The 25639-nt window shown below is 42.9% G+C and overlaps 1 protein-coding gene across 1 annotated transcript in view; it reads left to right on the forward strand.

Moving 5' to 3' along the window:
• Positions 1-5058: 5058 nt before the first annotated feature.
• B4GALNT4 (beta-1,4-N-acetyl-galactosaminyltransferase 4) overlaps positions 5059-25639 on the forward strand; it is a 334646-nt gene continuing 314065 nt past the window's right edge. The window contains exon 1 of the mRNA XM_029583102.1: positions 5059-5984. Within this exon, the coding sequence (XP_029438962.1) occupies positions 5834-5984 (151 nt within the window). The 5' untranslated portion in view covers positions 5059-5833. The remainder of the gene's footprint in view (positions 5985-25639) is intronic.

Here is a 25639-nt window from a genome sequence, read left to right on the forward strand (position 1 = left end):
CAGACCACACCGACTATCCCACAGCGATTTCTGACCTTCCTACAAGGTAATGATTATACATATATTCTCCGAGTCATCTCTACACTTTAGTTCGAAACGATATCTTCTCAATCCGTCTTCTTCAATGTAGCACACATTTGAATCAAACAAAATAATAAACACTAAAGATATGCTACTTTTTATAAAATCCAAAAGAAGATCTTATCCTCCTTATCCAAATCACAACTGATTTTAAGCAGTATTTAAATTAGCGAATACCAATTGATTTTTTCATTCAAACCTTGAGGGTAAACTGAATGCAATGTGAAGATCCAAAAATGTTCTCGTTTATTTGTGGTTAGTGCAGTTAGTGTAGCTGGGTTCAATAAAGGTTTGGATAAGTTCTTGGAGGAGAACTCCATTAATGGCTATTAATCAAATTTACTTAGGGAATAGCCACTGCTATTAATTGCATCAGTGGCATGGGATCTTCTTAGTGTTTGAGTAATTGCCAGGTTCTTGTAGCCTGGTTTGGCCTCTGTTGAAAACAGGATGATAGGCTTGATGGACCCTTGCTCTGACCCAGCATGGCAATTTTTTATGTTCTTATTTAAACGTGCTTGAATATCCCCTCCTCTAATCCCCTGTTGTAATTGTTCTAAAACAGACCACTTAAGGTCCATAAAACTATGATTAGTTTGTAAACAGTGTTGTACTAGAGGCACTGTCATTTTGGAAGTTTTGATACAGCTTCTATGCTCGATTAGTCTGGTGCATATTTTCCTCTTCGTCCTCTCTACATATCTCAAATCACAGGGGCATTGTATCAAGTAAATAACACATGCAGAATCACATGTGGTGGATGCTACCAAATCTACTGTAATGTCCAAATTTGGAGTCTTCCACTGGTGTCCAGTCATAATTAAGGCACACATATCACACTTCCCACAACTGTGGTGTCCCACACCTTGCGATTTTGGCGGTGTTGAATCGAATGCAGATCTAACAACCAAATCCCTGATGTTCTGTGCTCGCGAGCATGCAAATCTTGGTGTAATCTGAAACACTTTATGTAGTGCCAATACTTGCCAATGGGATTTGACAATCTTGACAACTTCATTGGTGTACGCAGAGTATTTCATCACACATGTTAAGTTCTGGCAAAATGGTTTCTGTTTGTATTGAAGTAACAAGTTTCTATTTGGAAACAAAGCCGTTAAAGGCTTTTTTTTTATTACCGATTTGGATAACCCTTTTGGGAAAATCTTACACTTAAATCAGATGCTTGTTGGCGAAACTCCACATCACTAGAACAAATCCTGCGCAGTCTCAGGAATTAGGAAATAGGTAAACCATCTTTGAGTCTTCTTGGATGATAGCTAGAATAATGCAGGAAATGATTCCGATCGGTCGCCTTCCTATACAAAGTCATCCCAATTCTGGAACCTTCACGTACCAACAGAATATCCAAAAAATGCAATGGAATTTTGATGATATTGCGCAGCAAACTGTAAATGTGGGTTCTGTGCATTCAACCATTGTAGAAAGTTCTTAAATCATCTCAGAAGAAGTCCAAATACACAGTATATCGATGATATAACGTTTCCAATTTGTACTTTTGTATTAATACTACGAGGTTACTGGAATACACCGTGGGGTGTTTTTGGGCCAATTTTTGTGATTGATATTTCTAGACCAGCAAGCAGCTTGCAAAAAGGTGTGAGGCAGATGTTAAAAAGAGCAGCTGACAGGGACGACACCTGTGGTTCTCCTGGTTTCCAAGAAGATGAAACAGAACCATTGCTTACTATTTGTGATCCATTAGTCAAATAGGAGGTGAGGCCCTTGAGAACTGGACTGGCTATTCCGATATTAAGATATTATGATCAAGAGTGTCCAAAGTAGCAGAAATATCTAAAAGGACAAAAATGTAATTAACTCTCCTATCAAACCCATACCTAAAGATATCAAAAGTGAACAACATTAAAGTTTTGAAGCTGAACAATTTGCAAACACCAAACTGGTAGTGGTCCAAAATGTTATCGTCCAAAAAAGTTCTAATACTACACCTTCAATCACTTTTGAAACAAAGGAAGTAGAAGAATCAGGATGGTAATTTGACAGATCAGACTGATGAAAAGATGGTTTCTTTAATAATAGCCTTCTTTAAAATCAGTGGCTTGTGACCTCCACCAAAGATGTAAAAAAGCATACAGGAAATTCTTCTGCAAGATTATGTGCACTCAATAGCAGGTGTAATTGTGTGCACTCAGCAGTAGGTGTAATTGTGTGCACTCAATAGCAGGTGCAATTGTGTGCACTCAATAGCAGGTGCAATTGTGTGCACTCAGCAGCAGGTGTAATTGTGTACACTCAGCAGCAGGTGTAATTGTGTGCACTCAATAGCAGGTGCAATTGTGTGCACTCAATAGCAGGTGCAATTGTGTGCACTCAGCAATAGCAGGTGCAATTGTGTGTGTGTAGTTTTGCTGGGATAATTTTTAAAGCAGGCTTTTGTGCATATTTGTTGGCTAACAAAATTGCCCCCTACAAGGCACTAGTGCACCCACCTCTAGAATGCCACTCATAGCTACGGTTATTCTACCAGGTAAGGCACAAGTTACCAATTGTGTGAGTGTACAAAGGAGTGCTAGTACAGTGATCCATGTGCTACAGAACTGCAATGAGGAGGAGAGACTGGACAAATTAATCCAGAATTTAAATCTAGAATATGGCTATTGCACCTGGTAGGAGTTTGTGTGAGGGTAGTTTGTTGTTACTGAGATGACACCAGAATATCTTTTTTGTATGGTGAGTTGTACAGGGAATGTTCTAGTTCTGATCTGCACCCATTGTTAGGGGTTGGGGGGTGTCCTGTGGATGCAGAGTGGATTTTTACATTTAGTCCCGTGTCAGTCATGTATGTGTTCAATGTGTCACGCATGTGAGAACCATGTCAGGTGTGCCCCGACAGAAAAAAGGTTGAGAACCACTGGGCTAGTATATTCAGCTGAATATATGGGATATGTTATGTTGGCTGGCCACTGTCAGAGACAGGATGCCAGCCATGATGGACCCTTGGTCTGACCCAGCATGACAATTCTTAGGTTCTTAAAGAGTCAGCAATTCAGTGTAATGGAAGTTGCAAATTCTGAAACTATTTGACTTGAACTATTTGGAACTATTTTTACTGTTATTACTATTTAAACAATGTATTACTTTAACACCTGAAAAACTATTATTTAAAATAATTTGTTTCGTCTATATTAGAACATTGATGCTAATAAAGTAATCTGAAATCTGAAGCAAAGAATCACCTCCCAAAAAATATTCAATAAATTATTATAAATAAAACCCTGCAATTTTTTGGGTGGGTTGGGCACAAATGAAGCACATTTTCCAAACTGCCCAGCTCGAGTGATGGGAATTGTAAGGGCTAGATAAATCAGACGGATGGGCAGACTAGATGGGCCATATGGTCTTTATCTGTCGTCAGATTTCTACGTTTCTACAGTTACAGCTTTCATGCAGCCTAATGTAACGAGAACAGATGTTTCAAGCCCTCTGCTTATTCATTGCTACAGAGAAGACGTCGCCCTCTGTTGTTTCACTTTCCTCAGCTCGAAGCAAGTGCTTGGAGACCAGGTCGATGACTATCTCTCAAGGCGTCCTTACACAAAAGGTCAAGGGCACAGGTTTGCCCCGGCTATGAATAGCCATTGCCTGGCGCGCATCCCTCACCCTGCACAGAGCCCAGCCTGGACCATCCTTGCTCCCAGCTCGCACACTGGCTGCTCTTTGAGAACGTACCATCATCACACGCCAGGCTCTGGCAATCCCAAACAAAGAAACTCGTTTTAAACAACCAGGCCGATCAGAGGTAAAAGGCTGGCCTGTTTCCCGAGCAACTGGCTGCAGATGGCCTCTGCCTGCGCCCGGATCCTATTCCCGGATCGATTAGCTAGGATATTAGGTAGCAACGGTCTGCGAATGCCCCTCGCCGAAGCACCATCCTCAAATGGTACAATCAAGAAGGGATCCGATCGCGAGTTGGCTTGGGAATGAACGCCATGTGCCGCCTAGCCTGCGAGGGCCCCGCCTACCGAGAGTGGATTGGCTCCCCGTACACAGTCAGTGACCCGATTGGTCTAACCGCTTCAGGCTGCTGTGCGCCGCGGCGTGGACGCTTCTAGCCTGTGAAAAGGCTGGCGAGTGGTGCTGTAGCATCGCTGTAGTGACGGGGAGGGAGGAGGAGGAGGACTTGTAAGGTTTTCGCGGCCGGGTGTGCATAAAGGAATACAAAATGCATCGGAAAGTGTTACGAAAATAGCAAGAACTCATTGGGGTGGACGAACCCCTAAAGCCGCTATCAACTGGTTTAAGAACGTTCTTGATTGTTTTACGGGATTGCAAGTCTGCGGTGAGCTGGAGCCGGTTTCATTGCAAGCCTTTATCGTGCTTTCTGTGAGGAGACTGTGATGGTTATCAGCAGACCTCCATAGATAATCTGCAAGCGAAAGCTGGACCACCCTTTGCAAGCGCGATTCTCGCGTATCCTGTCTCCCGGCTTCCTGCGAGCGGTCCGCGAGCCTCCTCGCCTTGGAGCATCCTCCTGCCGAATTGTTGGACCCTTTTCCGTAGGGCATTCATTTAGTCCACCAAGATACTGGACCGCGGGGGTGCTCGTGCCGTCGCCTGGTCTCTTGCTGTGGTCTCGCGGGCGTGAAAGCTCGCGCATCCTCCTCTCCCCGGCTGGCGCGTGGGGCTGGGCGAGCCTCCGCTTTTTTTTTTTTTTTTCCTTTGGAGAAGCGCCCTGGTGTCTCGCGCTCTCCCCCCACAGGTTAAAACGTCGCTCCAGCGCGTGGATCGCGAGCAGGCGCCTGTGGTGCTGGAAGCTGGGCTCCGAGGTGCCGGCTGGCACGGAGCGGTGGCTGCAGGAGCCTGGCTCTCTCTGCTCAGGGACTGGGGTAGTATCCGCGGTAATACAGAAAGATAAAAGAACGCGCTTTCGTTTTTTTTTTTTTCGTGCTTTTACATTTCGTCTTGTATTCGGTGTGCGTTTCCTGGTACTGGCTGACCCCGTTTCAAGACTTTTTTTTTTTTTATAGCACAATCACCCAGAAACTTGCAAACCACAAAATAATCGGCTTTTTCAGTCGCTTCTTGAAGCAGAGGTTAGGCTCCCTTGTGTCACTACCTTGTTTCGCCCCACTTTTAAAGTGAAAACGGGAGAGCAGCGAAAGAATTAACAAAAGACACAAAAGGAAAGAACCCGATTACTGACATTTTTCATAATTAAATATTTTTGTGTTGGACACAGCTGGATTTGTTTTAACCTGAAGAAAAAATGCTTTTTTGTAAATGAAGCTGAACTTAGTTTTTTTTTAAGAACCGAATGATGGGATCAAAATGAATAGACTTCAGGCATCGTTTTTCATTTCTTTTGTTCATTACTGAAATACATAAGCAAAAATTGGACCCAAGGAGGATAGATCGAAAAGTCCAAGACCCGAAATTCCTTTGTGCTCACCGGTAAAATGTTTTATGGTGGAAAAGTCAGAGTGAAATAAGTTGAAATGCACTAGATATTTATGGATTTGTAATCTGATTGAACACATAGAAAAGGTGGTAGCAGATTTTGCAAACTTCTGAGGATTTCACTAGACGTTCTCAGCTTTCTTAATTTGCCTCAAAGCAAAAGCGAGGAGTTCATTTTTCCTGGGCAGGCTTGGGGGCGCTTTAGCACGCGCTCACCTCCCTGGACGCGGCCTCCGGTGCTGCCTGGGCTGCTCTCCCCTCCCCTCTCCCCTTGACGCGCCCGTCCCCCAAAGGGTCCGGTAATGGTGCCTCGAGGATGCTGTGGTTCCCGGTGAAGAAGATCCGGAAGCAGTTTAAACTCCTGCTGCTCCTGGTGCTGCTCACCTTCGCCGTCTGGTTCACCTATCTGCACATCAACCTGGTCCGCCAGGGCAAGGCGCTGCGCTTGCACTTCGGCTACAACAAAGGTAATGGCTCCTCTCCTCGTTACTTCGTGCTGCCTTGCAAGGCACTTGTCAGCCTCTTGTAAAGGAAGGGGGGCAGTAAGTTCTGGCCATAGCAAAACAGCCGAAAGAAGTGGCATGCATAATTACCCCGGGGTCCTGGCTGCATTTCTGTGGGAGAAGGAAGGTGTGCATGGTGGGATGCTTGCTGAATTCTGGACCAAGGAAAGGGACCTTTAGGGAAAGCATGTAAAAGAAAAAAACGAAACTGCTTAGCTCTGTATGCTTTTCAATTTCAGTTTAAAAAAAACAAACCAACCAGGTTTGTGTTAGAAAGCTCATTGCACTGAAAAGTGGTTGAATTTACTTGAACCGGAGATGGTGTGCAACACCACAACACCATGGCTTCTTTTCTTTTTGCTATCCATTTCCTTGCCTGTTAATTACCTCCTAGTCCTTGCAGCCAGCTCCCAGATACAGAGAATTCCCAGGATGAATTAATCAGGACTGGCGACTGAGAGCAAGGGAAGAGCTCCTGTCGTCATGTGGCGAATCTGAATGGGGTGTTAATTGCAGTTTGAGTGTAGAAGTGAAGGAAAACCCGAGGAGGAGTGGCTGGTGGAACAGGTCTTGGAAGCTAAGAATAAGGGTAATAAAATAGGGTGACCACCACTTCATCCAAAAGAAGAGAATGAGCTCTTGTTTTAACTCATTACATACATGTAGATGCAGATGCTCTATGATTACCCAAGAGTAGACAGCGGTATGTAGGAGAAATCATAAACTTGGTGAAGTTGTCACAGGTTCTTGTGTATCGTGCATTAACTTCCCTTTCCCAGTTTATATTTCGCCACACCCAGAATGCCAGTGGCTAGCAGTGTAGGGTCTTACTTTATGCTTATTTTCCATTTTACTTGTGAGCCTGACCAACATTTTGTGGGCTGGCTGTGTGAGAGGAGACCGATTGAGGAGGTCAGAGAGGTGATGTAATGTTAACACCCTAAACATGTGCCCATGGATCCAGAAATCCTACATTTAGCATACTATGTAAATCCCCAAAAAAGCAGGAACACACATCCAGATTTCAGTTATAAAAATAATGAAAATGGTTGGTATCATATAATGAGCTACTGCGCTGTGACAGTGCTCTGCACTATGTACAACTTATATAAAGAGTCTCATTTTATTTCATACAAATATTCCTTTTTCTTTCTCCTTTTTTTTCCTCCTTTTATATAAACAAAATTGCTTTATTTGTGATTTTATTGTTGTAACTGCCAACTCCATTCAATTCATATGAAGACCACGGCAGCCATCAAGAGTAGACCTTAGTTTGTTGTTTCGGCATCTAACCTGCCTCGGGGAAGGGGAAGATCAATTCACTTTAACATTTGTCTGCATAACCAGCTTCAAGGTTTCAAAGGGCCCTTTCTTTGGATTTTTGTAATATTAATATAAACTCAAATATATGCTAACTAAATCACTTTTCTCTGTGTTAAAATAGCACCTGATGCTTCTGGATGGATGCTTTAAATGTGTATATGTAGGAAAAAGGCAACTTATGTTTTTAGTTGAGCCATAATGTACAAAAGGTACAATGGGCTACCACGAATATACACTGAGCGACAGTGGTGAGCTTATAGCCTAAATCCCTGCTCCGGGCACATTGCTGTGTGTATGTATGGTGACATCATCTCAAGGTGCTACTGCAGTGACTTGGACACAAAAACCTTGCATTGCAAGGAAAACATGTGGCTCGGCACTTCATGAACAAGTTTAATCACGTACCACTTAAAACATATCGATCACTTAAGCTGGGTTTAAGAACAGCTAAACTGCCCCACATTTGTATGTGTCCAAAAGGCAAGACCAGAGGAGCTAATACTTAGCTTGTAATACTGGAAAGGCCACCGCTGGCACAGTGTTCAGAGAATGCAAACGGTGCTGTTCCCGAAGCATTGCTAGGGCTGGGGAGGCTGCACACAGGCAGCATTCACCGTCCCTGGCGAGAGGGAATCATGGTCCTTGCTTAAGGGCGACCACCTAGTGACCAGTTTTCACAGGACCCATAACTGGAGGGCTCAGGTGCATCACTGTAGTGACCTTCTTCTTTTTTCCATCTATCATTATCTTGAACACGTGTACTGTGTCCTACATATAGTAACATAGTATTGATGGTAGAAAAAGACCAAATGGGACATCCAGTCTGCCCAGCAAATTTCTTATGATAGTAACTGCTACCCTCTGCAGGTTACCCCCATATTTATGTTAAGGGTAATAACTTCTTCTCCTAGCCCCCCTCAAGGGACCATCTACACATCCAAAACACGTAATCAACCTCACCCCCCAATCTTCGCGTTCACCCACTCAACAAACACCTCACTCAACCGCTCAACAATCACCACTCCCAACAGATCAACAACCATCGCACCCAAATGTCAAACAACCCAACACTTCACTAACAGTGCTCAACACTTTTGAGCTCACATCCACTCTAGAAATTGAGAATATTCTCAAGAAGATAAAACCATCCTCCCATCCATCAGACCATATTCCATCCAACAAACTGAGTCTGATCACCAACACCATAGCCAAACCTTTAGCAGACATTATTAACTGCTCCTTCACTCAAGGTCATGTCCCGAACCAACTCAAGTTAGCCATGCTCAAGCCGCTCCTCAAAAAACCCAACTTACCCACCTCAGACCCAGCTAACTTTAGACCCATAGCAAACCTCCCGTTGATTGCCAAAGTTATGGAGAAAGTTGTAAACAAACAACTTACAGAATATCTTGACGAAAACAACATCCTCACCTCAAACCAATTTGGCTTTCGTAAGTCTATGAATACCGAATCATTATTAACATCACTATCAGACACTATCATTTTCAACCTAGAAAAGGGCCAACCTTGCCTCCTTGCTCTCCTGGATCTTTCATCAGCGTTTGATACCGTTAACCACTCATGCCTTCTGCAACGCCTAATAGACATCGGCATTACAGGAGCAGCTTTTAACTGGTTCATATCGTTTTTGGAGAATAGAACATACAAGGTCAAGATAAATAACAAAGAGTCCCACACCATCGAATCCAAAAGGGGGGTACCACAAGGATCATCCCTCTCCCCGACTCTCTTCAATGTTTATCTACTCCCACTCTGTCAACTTCTCACTAACCTTAAGCTAAGACATTACCTATACGCGGATGATATTCAAATCCTCATCCCTATAGAAGATTCCATTCACAAAGCCATATCATTCTGGAATAAATGTCTGTCAGCTATCAACAATCTACTCACCAGCCTCAACTTGGTTCTAAACAAAAACAAAACTGAAATCCTCATTATAACACCGGATAACTATACCCCCTCCTCACATTCTAACACTAATCAACATCCGGACACCGCAGGGCTCTCCACCACGCAACAAGTTAGAGACCTGGGAGTCATCATAGACAACAGACTCAGTCTCAACAAATTCGTCAACAACACAACAAAAGAATGTTTCTTTAAACTTCAAACATTAAAGAAACTCAAACCTCTCCTCCTATACAGAGACTTCCGCATGGTTTTACAAGCCATCATACTCCCAAAGCTAGATTACTGTAACTCTCTCCTCCTAGGCCTACCAGCATGCACCATCAAACCACTTCAGATGGTCCTGAACGCCTCTGCAAGAATTCTATCAAATGCCAAAAAGAGAGATCATATCACCCCTATTCTCCACCATCTCCACTGGCTTCCGATTAAATGCAGGATCCAGTTCAAGTCTTTAATGATGATACATAAGGCCTTACACAACATCGCACCTCTCAACCTAACATTTCAAATTCAATTACACACATCTGTGAAACCAACCAGAAGCGCCTATCAGAACAGACTAATCACACAACCGGCGAAATCCGTTCTGAGGAAACGTGCATTATCCACAGCGGGCCCTTCACTTTGGAACTCGCTCCCTCCAGACTTTCGTTTGGAACCATGCCACTCTACATTTAAAGGGAAACTTAAGACTTGGCTTTTCAAACAAGCTTTCCCCTAGAGCCAAGAACTCGAATAAAAGTCTTTTTCAAGCCCACAACGAGTTATTCAGATCTATTATTTTCTTCCTTTTTTCATTCAGAAATTTACACATGCTGACTTCAATGTAAAATCTTGTTTACTTAGTTCTTGTTCAATGTAAAACTTCTTGTTTATTCTGTTCTATGTAAACCGCTATTTGTAGCGATAGTTACTGTTCTTTGTGAACCGGGGTGATATGTATATTATACAGGAACCTCCGGTATATAAATTATTTAAATAAATAAATAAATAAATAATATGGCAACTCCCTTTGTAAAACATGGTGTTATGAAGCAAATCCCCCAACACGGACCCCGTGTTTCGCCAGTCCAGCTGCATCGGGATGGATGAGAATTTTTAGCAACAAGCAATCTGTAAGAAAAGAACAGTGTATATAGACCAAAATATAAGGAACTGGGACTAAGGCATCATGTGGAATAAAGTCATATATCTAAACATTCTTACAAAACAACATACCTGTGTTTTAGGCTGTAAAATATTTTGACAGGAGCGCACTGAGTTGGCTTTACAAGAGGGTTTTAAACTCTGACAGCCATTTAGGCGCGAAACTGCGCACCAATGAGAAGAGCGGATACATTAACCAATCACCACGTGTCCAGGCTAGATGACGTAAACATACTATCAGATGAAATAACTCCACTCGAGTTCCGCATTTAAACCCTTAGGGGTGACGGTGTCCAGAGTATGAATCCATCTCTGCTCTTTTCTGATCAGAATTTCAGAAAAATTCCACCACCCCCCTCACGGGAGATGTGACAACGTCGATAACAAAGAACTTTAAATCTAACACTGTATGTGACAATTGTGTCCAATGATTAACTAATGGAGCGTTTTCCTTACCCTTTTTGATGTTAGACCTGTGTTCTATAATGCGGGTCTTGATCGTACGTGATGTCTTTCCCACATAAAGTTTATGACACGGGCAGCTGATTACATATATTACCCCTGATGAATCACAGTCTGATTCCCCATATAGTAAATACATTTTCTTAGTGACCGGATGTGTGAAATCTGTAATAGTGTATGTATGCACACATACCGAGCAGTGCCCACATGGTTTGTGGACACCCCTGCTGGGCAAAGTATTCTTGCTCAAGTAGGTAGAATGTACTAACATGTCACGGACATTTTACCCCTTCTATAGGTAAATCTGAGGGCGCTATGAGGGCTATGAGGGCTATGAGGGCCAGAGCGGCCCAATGTTTTCGTATAATACTCGAAATTGTACTACTAAGTGTGGAAAAGGGCAAAATACAATTTACAGTGGAAGCCGTGCTACAGTCTTGTTGTAAGAAAAGTAAATCACTATTAACATATAAGGCTCGTTTAAAAGCCTTTTTTAAGATTTTAGAAGGGTACCCTCTCTCATGAAACCTAAGCAACATCTGCTTAGCTTGGCTTGGGGAAAGCCACTTTTAGGTCGAAAATGACCATCACTGCATTGTGACCCATATCTAATCCTCTAGAAACATTATCCAACAAAGCAACCAGAACTGTCTCAGAGCTCATAATCAATCCTTTGTGTCCCTAAAAATAGGATCAGATGGCTGGGTAACAGCCCTGCATATTATACAGGTGTTCATTTTCACTGCAAACATCAAGAAAGGACTGTACTCAGCTCATGACTCAGACCCAAGATACACAAACATGGTTACTTATAAGATGAAGGTTTTGGGATCAGTTTTCAAGGGTTTAGGAATTTAACTTTGGGGCCTTTTTACCAAATTGCGCTAATCCATGTTAGTAAGTAGATCTCCTTGAGATTAATGAGATCGATTTACTAATGTGTATTTAATTTGTGTGTTGGCACAGGTTGGTAAATATGTCCCACAGGGAGTTAGCCTCCTATATCCGCCCCTTTGAAATTTGACTAGGGCTGAGAACTTAAATTTAGGCTTCCGATTTTATTAGGTAATGAAATTTAGGTGTCTTAAAAAGTGGGCAGCTACTGGGAACAGAGTTAGAGAGTACAGAAAATGTCTGGTGCCTAGCATTCATTTTAAGTGCTAGGTACCTAACTTAGGCCCAGATTCATCATTCTGCTGTAAATATAGCGGAATGCTGAGCGGCAAAGAAAAAAGGGGCGGGAAGGCGATAGCGTGCACTCGGCCACATCGCGGTGGTGCGTTTTCACCCGCCACAGTTGTGGCGCGCACTGTCGCCCCCGTAGCACTGCCGTAAAAGGTGATGTTATTTCCGGCGCTGCTGCCAGCGATAATGTGTAAAACCCTTATCGCCTGCAGCGGTACCAGAAAAAATGTTTCTAACCCCGCCCTAGCCCCTCATTTAGATTTTAACATCACGATAAGGGCACATTGCATTTTAAAGAATGACCTCCTTAGGGCCTGATTTATCAAGGCATTTTCCCATAGACACAGAATGGGAGAAATGCCTTAGTGAATCAGGCCCTCAAGTTTCTAAATCTAGATTAATTTTAGTTCTAAATAAGTTTTTTTTTGTTTAATTTTTATTTATAGTAATTTTAAAAATTATTAACAGCATACAGTGTAGGAAAAATCATAGGTATTACAGAAATCAACCAAGAAAAAGGAAAAAGAAAAATCTTAATACAATACCATAATTCAAGCCCCCTGACGGAGTTATAAAAAAAATAACAGGCAAACATTATCCCACACAAAGCAGAAAGAAACGAGCAACCACTATTACATGATCCTAAATATATTTCTAGTTAGCAGTAAATCAGAAGAAAGAAAAATCATGTAAGTATTTTCCAACTGCGCAGGTTCATTAAAAAACATGCAGGTGAATTTTCAAAGGAATTACATTTACAAGTATAACATACCATCCTAGCAATTTTCAAAAGCCATATGTGCAAAGGAAGTAATTTTCAAAGGCGTTACATGCGACAGTTGTTTAAACCAACTCTTTTTGAGCGCCAGTTTTATCGTTGCATTTCTGTATAGAGCACAAACAGGCCGATACAGTAAAGTTCGCAGGAGAGCAGGTGAGCGCCCAGGCCAGTGTCCTGTGCGCGCAGTTCAGTAAACTAAAATATTTAAATTAGGGCCGGTGGTAAAAAGAGGCGCTAGGGACACTAGCGCGTCCCTAGCGCCTCTTTTTGGACAGGAGCGGCGGCTGTCAGCGGGTTTGACAGCCGAGGTTCAATTTTGCTGGCGTTGGTTCTCGAGCCCGCTGACAGCCACGAGTTTGGAAACCGGACGCCGGCAAAATTGAGCGTCCGGTTTTCGAGCTGCTGGCCGATTTCATATTTTTTTTTTTTTAACTTTCGGGACCTCCGACTTAATATCTCCATGATATTAAGTCGGAGGGTGCACAGAAAAGCAATTTTTACTGCTTTTCTGTGCACCTTCCCGGTGCCGGCAGAAATTAGCGCCTACCTTTGGGAAGGCGCTAATTTCTGAAAGTAAAATGTGTGGCTTGGCTGCACATTTCACTTACTGAATCGCACAGGAATGACTAATAGGGCCATCAACATGCATTTGCATGTTGCGGGAGCTATTAGTCTTGGGGGGGGGGGGGGGGTTGGATGCGCATTTTTGATGCGCAATTACCCCTTACTGAATAAGGGGTAAAGCTAGCGTGTCCAAAACGCACGTCCAAATGCAGGTTAATGGTGCGCTCCACCGGAGGCACTGTACTGTATCGGCCTGAAAGAAAATAAGCTTGTAAGCGACCATGTAAAGCCTGTGAGCGATACTCCATTCCTATATGTTATTTTGTTAAATAATAAGTGGTGTGGGGAGCTGGCCAGGCTCCCATCTCTCTTTCCTTCTAAGGCAAGTATCAAGCTTTGGAGCAGCCTATGACATTATTCCTTTTGTGATCCCAAAGCAGTGCTTAAAGAAGGTGATTTTCAAAAGCCTTGCCATGGGTAAGACAATGTTTTCCCAGCAGGCATGGTCTTTTTAAAAATGTCCCACCTGATAATGTGGGTGAACTTGCACGATGTTGTCCTGTTGGCGTAAATGTCACCGGTCTGAATGGAGGTGCTCCTGTGGGAGGACTGGCGGAGGGGTTTCCACTTCTGGATATGTGTTTGAAAATTCATGTGTATGTGTGTAAATATTCCTGAGAAACGAGCGCACACTAACCAGATGTAAGCATGTGCAGGTGGATTAGGTGGGATAATTTTCCAAGCGGATGTATTCGTGTAAGTCCACCGTGAAAATTGGTGTAACTTATGCTCATTAACTTCCGTGTGATGTTGCACAATTACCCCAAAGTTCTAAAAACAAATAAATGTATTTAATGCTTCTTGTTAGTCAACTTAATGATTGCATAAATAAATAAATAAATATATATATATATATATATATATATATATATATATATATATATATATATATAAAATAGAAGAAACCTAATTGAAAGAATTCAGAATTCTGTATTCAGAGACGTCATTTTTACATGATTTTAGATTGTACTTCGGTGATTATTCACAAGAAGCTAAGATTATGATTTCTTTTTGCCCATCTCTAATTATCGGTTGAAATAATTGGAGAAATAGGACAGCTTCCCAGGATCCATTCCTATTGCTAGTAAGGGAGAGTTCCCTATATTCAAGGAGCCAAGGTACTAAAAGTGCTTTTAACACCGGCTGTTGATGCTGTGTTTAATGTGCGTGTTAACGACGATGATAATAAGATGCAAATGAAGTGCATGCTAAGGAAGGCCTTAATGTACGTATGTTCATACAGATTTTAATGCAAAAGGTTACTGACACCTCCTTGAGGTGTAGTTAAACATTTTGCATTAACGGTTGTGCATTGAATTTTGCATGATTTTATGTATGTTGTTTTTCACTGTGCTAATAGGTAATAAGCTGTTTAGCATAATCTTGCATCTCATTAGCATAAACTTTAACAATGCTAGCTAGTGAATGCATGTTAACATTCCTCAAAAGCCTTTGTTAGGTAATGAGACTATTTAACACGTATTAATGCTTCCGAACCATTAACGCACTTTAGTATGTTGTGTCAGCTTTTAAGTTTCTAGTGATTTAAATTGGAAGAAATATTGATTGTAGACTGGTACAGAAGCTTTCCAGTTTATTCTTCAGGTCTCTGTTTTAAAGAGATTACCAAGGAAATAATCAGATAATATAACTTGTAGAATCTGTTTATGTTCACACAGGTTTTTTTGCCAGCTGACAGACAAGAACAGTCTGCATTATGTTAATAACAAAATAAACCCTTTCTTATCTTTCATCAGTCGTTTCATTATCCTTCATTGCCTAATTTAACACAAAGATGCTTTGATTTAAATAAGTCCATTATGGTTGTCTTTGGGCTGGAAACAGAGCCACAACAATGGCCTGAGAATCATGCACAGATCAGATTTTAAGAAGTGGAAGTTAATATTCTGACATTTTAGAAAGAGGTTTGTGCCAGCTTGCAAGATGAGAGAGTATCGTGGTTTGGGAATTCAGCGATGGGGAATGAGTAACAGATTTGCCATGGAGAGCTATTAGTAGTGTTTTACAGCTTTGTCATGAGCTGAATATTGATATTTTCATCTGTTATTCTTATAATGTTACTGTTACTCTTGAGAATGTAACGGCTTAACAGCAAGAAAATATTGTTCGAATTTTATTTAAAATATTGTCAAATGGGAAAAAGTATACTTGATGATGACAGTTACAAACTAAGAGCAAAGCAGGTTGTCAGTTTGATTTCTATATTGAAAACTCGTTTACAAAATTTGCTGGGGAGATGACGGTAGCACTTAAAAAAAGGTTAAGCTTGATTTTTTTTGCAGGAGTGCGGTCCCGTAAAATCTCACAGCCCATTTATGTTTTTCGGTTTTGATAATGATTTACGGAAAAGAACGACCCTGGCCTGTAAGGAAACACCCAAAAAACAAATCGGAAGCCGATCCAGTTAGCTGTGTAGCAGTAAAGATAGCGAAGATCAGTTTGTGCAAGAAGCCCTTTATTGAAATTTGCCCGACTCTGGCCGAGTTTCGCTCTTTGGTCGAGAGAGCTGCCTCAGGGGCGATAAATGTGAGCAGGACTTATTGCACGCTTGCAGGGCTGAGGGCACAATATTTGTGCATCCACTATTGCAAACAATCTTTGGTTCCGGCTGCACCGGCAATGATACACTCCGCAGTCTCATATATCCTATCAGTGCTTTGAGGATACAAATTGAATGAAGTGTTCTTCACATGTTATTACTACATGTTTCAAAAGACAGGAACCAAAGATTGTATGCAGTAGTGGATGCACAAATATTGCGGCCTCAGCCCTGCAAGCGTGCAATAAGTCCTGCTCGCATTTATCGCCCCTGAGGCAGCTCTCTCGACCAAAGAGCGAAACTCGGCCAGAATCGGGCAAATTTCAATAAAGGGCTTCTTGCACAAACCGATCTTCGCTATCTATAAGGAAGCACTGCCGTTTTTAAAAACTTGGCCAACTAGAAAGCAAATGATTTGTCAAAGTGGAGACTTGGCAAGTAGTGATAGGTTTCATAGAACCAAAGTGAGAATCACCCAGAGTTGATGTGACACGTGGTGTCTCGAGACCACACGGGGCTCTTTTTTTTTTTTTTTTTTTCCCCCAGAGTTCATTTTACAAAATATTTGGATAATTTTTATGCTGTTCCAATAAAAGGCATTGCAGTTTGCAAAGATTCCAGGTATCTTCAGGACAGATGCATCAAAAAACTTGAAAAATAAAAATTCTGTGATAAGAAATTAGTTTTCTGAAGAGACTTCCTTGGTTGGTGTGTCCTGAGTCAGCTGGAATGCAGCTCGTCAGTAATAGTATATCCAGAAACTGCCATTATCCTGCTGTACTGTTTCTCAGGGTTAGCTGTTTGAAGAATGCGTGTTGAATTTCACACTGCTTTGTTGGTATTCATTTTTTTTTTTTTACATGTGAGTTTCTTCCTACTCCTTTGTACTTCCAGCTCAGTTGAAACCAGAGCTGAAATCTAGTGCCGGGAGCCTTCATTCGCAATTACCTGGGGATTTTTCCTCTGTTTTTATATTCCTCCCCCCTCCCCCACCCCCACCTGCTTAGGCTGGTCATCGCAGTGATAGCCCCCAGCAGGGGAAGGACAGGGGCCATGCACCAGGGCTCCTTCTGGATCCCTGCAGCCCTGGGCCCTAAATCTGGCCACTAGGTGTCACCCTTAAGCAGTGACTACAATTCCACCCTTCCCCCCCCAGGCACCGTGAATGCTGCCTCTGCAGCATTCCTTGCCCCGGTTGACCCAGGAAATGGAAGGCCCGACTGGGGGAACAAACCAGGGAGGAGAAGACCCGCGTCGGGGATGGAACCGCTGACCTTCTGCATGGCAGTGCACAGCATTGTCACAAAGCTACTGGGATGGACCTAATCATTTTCTATAATTGAGGTACGGTCAGTGATTTATATTTATTTTTTCCAGCATTTATAGGCCACTTATATACAGCTCTAGGTGACTTACAATTTGAACGTAAATTAAAAATAAACTGATCAGTAAAAATGAAAACTGTGACATTCAAAATAAGAAAAAACAGATTCTTCCTCTAAGATACACCACCTCTGTCATTAAAAGTCTGCTGAAATAAAAATGCTTTTAAGTTTCTTGAAAGTTTTTGTACAGTCTGTCCAGGCGTAAGGCTACAGGTAAAGAGTTCCCATAGAACAGGGCCAGTGACTGAAAAAGTCCTCTCTTGAGACTCAGCCAAACAAACCAGGCGGATTGATGGTACGTCTAAAAGTCCTCTCTGAGACGACCACAAAGGCCATTTTGGATTAATGCACGGTAATTTTCTGTGCATATACATCTGCTCGCACTCAGGAATGTGGCCATTTTGTAACATATGGGGCTGATTTTAAAAGGGTTGCTCGCGTAATATACGCGCATAACCCTTTAAAACCCCTACTGTGCGCGCCGAGCCTATTTTGCCTAGGCCCGGTGATGTGCGCAAGCCCAGGGACGCACGTATGTCCCGGGGCTTGAAAAAGGGGGCGAGGCGTGGGCTGGGCCGGAGCCTCCAGGCACAGTGGCCATTTGCCGCTGTGCCCAGGATCGCGGGCTGGCCGTCAGCCGGTGAGTGCAACCTATGCCTGCCCGGAGGCAGGTGCAACTTCTAAGTTAAAGGTAAGGGGGGATTTAGGTAGGGCTGGGGGGCGGGTTAGGGAGGGGAAGGTGGGGGTGGCGGAAGAAACAGAGGAAGGCTGCGCGGCTCGATGCACGCAAGGCGCACAAGTGTGCACCCCTTGCACTCACCGACCCCGGATTTTATAACATGCACGCGGCTGCGCGCACATGTTATAAAATCTAGTGTAGATTTATGCGCGCCGGGTTGCGTGCACAAAGCTACGCCCGCACCTAAATCTTAAAATCCGGCCCTATGTGCGCATAGGGGCAGATATTAAAATCTACGCCCGATTTTATAACATGGCCGTTGTGCCTGGAGGCTTTTTTTTTTTATATACCGACATTCTTGGCTCCGGCCGTGCCCCGCCCCTTTTTTAAGCCCCAGGAAATACGCGCGTCTCGGGGCTTGCGCGTGTCGCCGGGCCTATGCAAAATAGGCTCGGCGCGCGCTGGAGGGGTTTTAAAGGGTTACGCTTATATTACGCGCGTAACCCTTTTAAAATCCGCCCCATAATGCGCAGAATGTTAAGCGGGCGCACGTGCACACAAATGTCGCTGCTACCGCATAAATCAGATTTTATTTATTTTTATTTATTTATTTTATTTAAAAACGTTTCTATACCGTCGCTAAGTCATGTACCATCGCAACGGTTTACAAATAGGCACAAAATAAGGTATATATAGGTAGTTTATCGTACATTTAACAGGTGCCAGTTACAAACGGTTACAATATCATTAATAAAGTCAAAGTTTTGGGTAGTGGTGGATTAGTCCAGGAAAGTTATTGAGATACTTCTATTTTGGTCTACATCTTAACTGTATTATGTCTTTGTAATATGGTAATGCCATTTATTCTTAGTTGCGCTTTTCTGTATTTTTCGTTCTCTCACTCACTCTCTACCCCCTTGTTTCTTTTGGAAAGGCTTGTTTATAGAGCCATGTCTTCAAGGTTTTCTTAAAGGATTTGATATCACTCTGTAATCTGAGTTCAGTGGGCATTGTGTTCCCTAGAAAGGGTCCAGCCAGAGATAAGTCCCTTTCTCTTACTTGGGTTAGTTTTGCCGATTTTACTGTAGGGATTGTTAGTAGTGCCTTGTTAGCTGAGCAAAGGTTCCTTTGTGGGACATGGACTCGTAGGGCTGTATTTAGCCAGTCTGCTTCTTTATCATATATTAATTTGTGTATGGTGCATAAGGCTTTGTATTTTATCCTGTATTCGATTGGTAACCAGTGTAGATCTGCTCAAGTTTCTGTTATATGGTCCTTTCTTTTTTTTCCTGTTAGTATTCTGGCTGCAGTATTTTGAAGTATTTGGAGTGGTCTAATTGATGAGCTGGGGAGTCCTAGTAAGAGTGCATTGCAGTAATCAGTACTGGAGAAAACAAGTGTTTGTAAAATTGTTCTGAAGTGGGTAGGTGAGAGTAATGGTTTCAATCTTTTAAGAATTATGAGTTTTGCGTAACCTTCCCTTACTTTTAAGGATATGTGGTGTTTTAGGTTGATTTCTGGATCCATTATTACTCCCAGATTTCTCACTTTTTCTGCTAGTTCTATTTTCTGGTTATTTCCTAGAGTTATTGGGGTTTTGATGATTTCAGTATGTTTTCTTTCAAGATGTAAGAATTCAGTTTTTTCGATGTTAATAACCAGTTAAAAGGGGCATGCATCAACACTATTCCCAGTTTTACTACTTTGCCCCCAGTTTGCCCAGTTAAGAGAGAGGTCTTCCAAACCCCAGTTTAATAGCCTTCACTCTCCCCGGTTAGCCCCGCCCCTTAAAACCCCACAGATCTGCTTAGTTTTCTCTCTCTTTTTTAACTTGCGCTTCATCCATAGCAGATCTTGCTTTTCTTGCATATTATATTTATTCTAGTTATGTTCTCTGCAATCCACTGCCCAGTCCCTGTTAGTTGTAACTTTTTCAACCTGCAGGTTGATGTAAACCGATATGATAGGGATAGGAAAAAAAGACTATAAATAAGTAAAGTTACGTGGCAGATGGGCTCAGCACATCCTGGGTCAAGTCAGTATTTGGGCGCACATCTTAGGTTCACGGCTCGAAACGCCCTTTCCCCACCCACACCACACCCCTTTTGAAAACTTTTGAGATGCGCGCACTGTGGGAGATGCGTGTATATTTTTGCGGCTTTTAAAATCCGCTCTGTGCGGCAGTTACTCCCTTAACAGAAGGCTTGGGGGTAACCTGCACGGAGCGGCAGTTACTGCCCTTAACAGAAGGCATGGGGTAACCTGCATGGAGCAGCAGTTACTACCACAAGCAGATTTCTGGGCAGTCTAGCTGGACCATTTGGTCTTTATGTGCTGCCATTACTGTGTTACAAGTTGGGTTGCCTGGGCACCAAAAAATTAACACCTGATGTCTTCTGCTGGCCTGAGACCAGGAGATGCTGCTGCCGCAGTGGGCCCATTGGAAGTTGCTGCTGAGGCTGGCCCTGGGATCAATGAGAGAAACTGCCAGTGTGGTAAGCCAGGGAGAATCTGTCACTGTCTGGAGCTGCTCCCTTTATAGAAGAAAAGCTTCAGGGAGGTGGGGAGACAAAAAAAAAATATCAAATATTAGAAAAGACCAACATACAAAATCTAAAATTGACAAAATAAAACAAAAATGGGCAAAACAAACCCCTCTCTTCACCACAAAACAAAAAATAAAGAGCCAAACAAAATAAATAAAGGTGACCAGGAAAAATAATTTGTTGCCCAGTCTCCTAACATTTCAGCTGGTGCCCTATTTTACTAAGAGGTCCCTATTCAGAAGCATTTAGCTGGAGAACTCAGAAGCTTTGAATATTTATGGGACATAGCCAGTTAAAGTTTAGCTGGATACTGTAGGGGCATTTCAGGGAGGAGTTATCCAGCTAATTCTGGTGGTGCCAGAGACTTGTCCTAAAATTAGCTGGATAAACATCTGGCTCTCTGTAAATAGCCATCTATATTCAATAGTGCAGCTGCACCACTGAATATCCCTCCATAGGTAGCTGGATAAATTAATCCAGCTCATTTTGCTATCTGGCCAGTGACTGCATGTAGACCTCTAAATACTTTTCCACTCCTATATTTATCATAAGTAAACATAATATTATCACCTAGGAGGATACTACTACCTGAGAGGTAGATCTTAAAAAAGTACGCCGGATTTTATAAGATATGTGCGTAGCTGCGCGCATCTTATAAAATCCGGGGTCGGCGCGCGCAAGGCTGCGCAAAATCGGCAGCCTGTGCGCGCCGAGCCACGCAGCCTGCCTCCGTTCCCTCCATGTCCCCCCACCCCCCCAGCCCTACCTAAATCCCCCCCCTACCTTTTGTTGTGCAAGTTACGCCTGCTTGAAGCAGGCGTAACCTGCACGCGCCGCCTCGGCATCCCCCGGCACAGGCCGCAGTGCCGGGGGACTCGGGACCGCCCTCCCGGCCCGCCCCCAAACCATCGCCATGCCCCCGGACCCGCCCCAGACCACCCCCTAACATGCCCCAGGACATGCCCTAGGACTGCCGACACGCCCTGGGACTTACGTGCGTCCTGGGGCTTTGCGCGCACCGGCGCGCGAGTGCCCTGCGCGCGTAAATCCGGCAGGATTTACGCCCATATTGTACAGCATAGTTTGTCTAATGATACATCAAAAAAGGGGTGTAATTACAGTACCTGGTATATGGGAAGGGCGATTTTGAAAGTGGCTGCAGAGCTTGCAGTATTTGTAACCCCACTCCCCCCCCCCCCCCACCGGCATTGCAAACTCATTTTCAAAAGGAAACCCCTTGTGCGAGTTTCCTTCTGAAAATCCACCTAGTGCATACCATGTGGGTATAGAAGTGCCCATTACCTCGCCCCTGCATGGGAGTAGGAGCAAAGTATGCGTAGAGATGTCAAAATAAGTTCTCCGTGTGTACTTGTTTCTCCCAGTCTACCCCTGCCTTTTTTTTTTTTTAATATGAATAAAACCACGTGTCCTGTGCACGGAGGAGAGTGGCAGTTTTAAGAGGGGTTACGTACCTTTGAGAAGGAATTGTCTTTCAAATCTGTAAGGATGAGTTTTAATGCCGTGGATGGTAAAATATCTATCAATTTCTTAATATAGGTAGAAATATCTCAAGAACATCTTAAAGGAATGCTACTTTAAGCTCCAAACCATAAAAAAACTCAGACCACTGCTACATTTCTCTGACTTCCGTACTGTACTCCAGGCTATCATTTTGTCTAAGGTAGACTATTGTAACGCACTCTTTCTTGGCATTCCTGCAACACATACCAAGCCGTTACAACTTTTACAAAACGCCGCCGCTAGGATACTATCAAATTCAAAAAAAAGAGACCATATCACCCCCACACTTTATTGAACTCCATTGGCTCCCTATTCACTCTCGAATTCTGTATAAAACCCTCTCCATCATCCATAAAAGTCTCTTAAACTCCAACCTTAATTGGATCAACCCCCCCTCCTCCCCCGTACCTCGAATAGACCCACCCATTCAGCCCTCCAAGGAACCCTACGTGCCCAATCTATCAAATCTTTCAAACTCTCCTCCACTATAAGCAGAGCTTTCTCTCTCGCTGGCCCCTCTATATGGAACTCCCTACCTCATGATATACGCCTGGAGACATATACTCCCACTTTCAAAAAAAAACTGAAAACATGGCTCTTCCAGCAAGCCTACCCCTTGTCACCCCCTATTACATAATACTCCCCTGCTTGACTAAGAATTGACTAAGAATTGCCTTGATGACTAAGAATTTTGCCTTTATGCCCAATGTTTATGCCCAATGTTTATAGTTCCTGTTATACCTATTTATAGATTCTATTGCACCTATTTATTGTCTTATTGACTCTGCAACGCCTAGACAGTTTTTTCCTCTCTCCCAGTTTAGCCGTTTTCTCCTCAGTTACATGTAAGGGCTCTGCCCAAAAGTTAATTTGTAATTTGTAATTTGCATTTTCTCTGTTATATGTAAGGGCTCCGCCCAATAGTTCCTGTTTTTTGTAAACCGATGCGATGTGCGAACGGATATTGGTATAGAAGAGACTTTAAATAAATAAATAAATAAATAACATAAAAAGTGTTGTTTTTGTGTCGGACCAGTTGTCGATCAAGCCCAGCATCCTTTCTCCAGCAGTGGCTTGTTGGTGACACTTGGAAGAACCCGGCAATGCGTGGCGTAAGGGATTTGGTGGTGCAGCTTTATCGTGTTTAAAAATGAAAATCAGATCTGGAATGATATGCAGGGAACATAAACAAGTATTTGCTCAGAGGAAAAAAAAAATGTTCAGCTGTAAATCCTGTCGTATGGACACAGGCAGCCTGTTTATCAGGGTGATGGATGGTGCACATGGGATCCAATAGTGCATGTTCTCTATCATGTTTATCTTTTTCATTTGTGCCTTCATTCTCGCCTCAGGCACATATAATTATTATTATTAATTTTTTTAATGAAACAGTTACTGGCTGAATATGTTACCTTTATAAAAGGGCCAATTTTTAGTAAGCTGGCTAGGAACAAGATATGCGGGTGACTTTTGTACTTGCGTAATTTATGGTATATTTTCTCGAGACATTATAGAAGTAGTTTCTGTTTGAAAATTTGCTTAATGCTTACACAGGTACAAAAGTGTCCATGCACTACTACTACTTGCAGCATTTCCCGTAGTGCTACTAGGCGCAGGCAGCGCTGTACAGCTGGATAAAAGAAACAGTTCTTGCTCCATGAGCTTACAGTCTGGTTACTTTGCGCCTGCTCTCCGTGTGGGCGGAAGAATGGGGGTAAAAGTACATGGGCGTGCTTTTAAAAATCTAATTTTGCATGCAGAGTTCACTCCCCTGCACCTAAACACACCCCGAAGAACGCCTCTTCATAGAGTGTCTAAAAGTGTGCACGTTGTGAAAGTATAAATGTATTTTTAACCTCTGCATGCAGTGCAAGTTTCACCCCAGGGATCTAGCTGGCCAGCTTGATCGTTACTTGGCTAGATCCCTTTGAAAATTGATCTAAAAAAAGCAGAGCAATTCTGTCCAAATTTTGGTTGCAAAATGCTCCTACTGTTTTTCCCTTTAGGAGGCCTGCCTGAAATAAATACATTCTTGTGTGTTAGGAAAGCTGATCTCTCGAAAGTTGACTTGAAGGAGCCTTTTATACCTCCAGTTGCTTTTGCTTTTATTTTACCTTGTACTTATAAACTATAAAATGTTTTCCTCCTTAAAAAATGAGAGATCCCTTTTTCATGTGGCTTTTTTTGTTTAGATATTTCTTTGTAGTAATCTGTCCTAATTACTCTTTTTTTTTTTTTTTTTTTTCATCCTGACCAACGTAGTCCTTATTTTTAGTTACTCTTACTGACAGGGCTTTTCTCTCAGTTCCAACAGAATTTATTACAGGTTTCTCAGGTGACCTTCTCGTGAATGGCCCCTTCTTCGTGAGAAACCTTTCATGCTAAGCCATTGGGAAAAGATAAACAATCTGCAGCGAGGAAAGAAAAAAAACACACCACATTTTGACTTCTGGAAGGAAAGCCAAGAAATGGAGCATATAGGAGGGTGAAAGAGAGTTTGGCACAGAGAGACAGAATGAATGAGTTTCACTCATATTTTTTTTTTCCCTCTCTCTGGCAGTTTGACATAGAGAGAGATGCAGCGAGCCAAAAGGCTTTGAAGAAAAAGAGCAAGCTGTTGGGTTTAGAGGAAGAGTGTGAGAGACAGTAATAAGGAAGATTGGAGAGAGAGAGAGAGAGAAAATGAAGCAAAATCGAATAAAATACAGAAACGGAAATGAAGAATTTGCAAGGCAGACGTGAGATGAGACGGGGAAATGCAAAAGCAGCAGAAAGTTAGAGATGTCTGAGAGAACAGGAAAGTGGAAAGGCTGTGGTCAAAGGGAGGGTAACTTTCAAAGGGACTTCTGCTTTACCTGCAGGAAATTGTGTGACCTACATGCTTGTAAAAATTAACCGCACACCCATTATATGCGTGCACGTTTGCACGCACAGGGGAGAGAGGTGTTCCGGGGTAGGGTTGGCACTAGCAAACATACTTTTTGATTTATAGAAGTGTGCATTGGTTATAGCTGGCAGCTGATCGGATGTAAGGGAATGGATCTCCTGTGGTGCTTCCCCCCCCCCCCCCCGCAGATCGATTTGCTAAGGGCGGTGACGGCAAACAGATGCTATCCAGGATTAAACGGACAGACTGTTTAGATGTATGAGAGAAAATATGTGTGAAGCTTGCTGGGCAGACTAGATGGGCCATTTGGTCTTCTTCTGCCGTCATTTCTATGTTTCTATGTTTCTATGTTTCTATGTCAGCAGAAGCTCCGCTGGGCTCGTGCCTTCTCAAGATTGGATACGGGTGCCAGCCCTCCGTGGCCCTACTGGCGACAGAGCGAGGATCGGCGACCCTAAAATGGTGACTCTGGATGGGAAGTCATAATGTCGTGGCATCAGACGATGGCATTCGTCGGATTTCTAAACGCGTGTCTGTCGCGCCAGATTGTTGTTTCATAGGCGGCTATTGGAAGAAACAAAAGAG

The sequence above is a fragment of the Rhinatrema bivittatum genome, chromosome 17, assembly GCF_901001135.1.
Source record: "Rhinatrema bivittatum chromosome 17, aRhiBiv1.1, whole genome shotgun sequence".
In the NCBI taxonomy this organism is placed as follows: domain Eukaryota; kingdom Metazoa; phylum Chordata; class Amphibia; order Gymnophiona; family Rhinatrematidae; genus Rhinatrema; species Rhinatrema bivittatum.